We start from the raw sequence: 1442 nt of genomic DNA, 5'->3' as shown, positions 1-1442 counted from the left end.
TGCAATCTTTTGCAAACCTTGGCTATGATGTTCATGAATTGATTCTAGTGAATCAAAATCGATTTTGCTTCAATTGTGTCTTGTATACTTCTATGAGATCTAAGCAATTGAACAACTCTCTAACTAGTTTCATTTGAGTCATTTGAACTAGTTATGGTTAAGATGAATATGGCTAAATACCACGTTTTTTTTTTTTTTTTTTCTAAGTTACAATTTTTATTAGAACGAAAAACTTAATGGTTCATACAAAAAAATGACAAAAGCAAAAAAGGAGAGCAAAAAAAACAACAAACAAAAAGAAAGGCTAAGTAAACAACAAAACTAGAGTAAATTGTATCTGATAGTTGAATAAGACTTAATGAAAAAAGTCTTCCAACAATTGATCTTTGCATCCATAGTTAAGCTAGCTCCTTCCTTAGCCAGATACGTGAAATAAATGAAGAATCTGAGAGTCATAATCATGATGCCATCTAATACCCTGCATTCTATAGCTTCCATAGTGAACCAGACTTAAGATTCTACTCTTGAATCTATTTAAATTTGGCTGTACATTCTCAACGAACTTCTTATTCTTTTGGAACCAGAGTTCTCTCAAGGTAGCAAAAGCAGCAGTTAACCATACTTCTCTGACAAGGGGGCTTTTGTGTTTTGAAAATTGAAAAACATCATCAAAAGAAGTAGGAGTTGTGAATTGAAAGGTATTACCTAACCACTGCCAAATAGCTTTGTTGAAACTGCAAGACCAAAGAAGATGTTCCATACTGTCCTGGCTCTGTTTGCAGATACAACACATGGAGACAACACAATAACCTTGTTGCACCTTCTTTTGATCATCCATGTAGATTCCTTGAATGAGCTTCCAAATATTGCTTGATATACCAGGATGCAGAAAAGGCTTCCAGATTTTAGAAGGCCAAGAAAGAACAGGTTCTCTATGCCTTATCTTATCAGTTGCTGAGAGAGTTGTAAATTGACCCTTAGGATCTCCACACCAGATTAACTTGTCTTCTACATCACTAATAGCTGGAAGAGAGGAGATTATGTAAGGTTGCATTTCAGAAGAGATATTCCAATTATGATCCAAAATCAAATCCTGTACTGTCATATGTGAATGAGCTATGATATAATCTGTATAGCCAAAGATGTCAATGAGAGGTTCTTCTCCCAGCCATGTATCAAACCAAATAGAAATTTTCTCTCCAGTACCAATAATCCATCTAGTATCTTCTTTAAGGGTTTGCTATGCCCATTTAAGACCAGTCCATGTTGAGGAGAATTTCCATCTTGTGGTCCATTGACCAAACCTGTCTTTATACTTAGCAGCAAAAAATTTTGCACAAATATCATCTGAATTATGTAACTGCCACATTATCTTCATTAACAAAGCTTTATTGACAACTTGCAGTCTTCTAATTCCTAGCCTCCTTCAGATTTAGGAGTAC

General features: G+C 34.8%; 1 protein-coding gene across 1 annotated transcript; it reads right to left on the bottom strand.

Annotated features, from left to right (window-relative positions):
- Positions 1-415: 415 nt before the first annotated feature.
- LOC113295030 lies at positions 416-1105 on the bottom strand. Its single transcript, XM_026543391.1, has one exon. The coding sequence runs from the start codon at positions 1103-1105 to the stop codon at positions 416-418; it is 690 nt and encodes a 229-aa protein (XP_026399176.1).
- Between the last annotated feature and the right edge of the window lie 337 nt (positions 1106-1442).

The sequence above is a fragment of the Papaver somniferum genome, chromosome 7, assembly GCF_003573695.1.
Source record: "Papaver somniferum cultivar HN1 chromosome 7, ASM357369v1, whole genome shotgun sequence".
NCBI classification, from domain to species: domain Eukaryota; kingdom Viridiplantae; phylum Streptophyta; class Magnoliopsida; order Ranunculales; family Papaveraceae; genus Papaver; species Papaver somniferum.
Note: the sequence above shows the minus strand (reverse complement) of the source record. Positions and strands in the feature narration are given on the sequence as shown.

What these genes read in the sequence shown, in the direction of transcription:
- LOC113295030 (XM_026543391.1), bottom strand. Translation starts at nt 1,105, where the DNA reads ATGACAGTACAGGATTTGATTTTGGATCATAATTGGAATATCTCTTCT.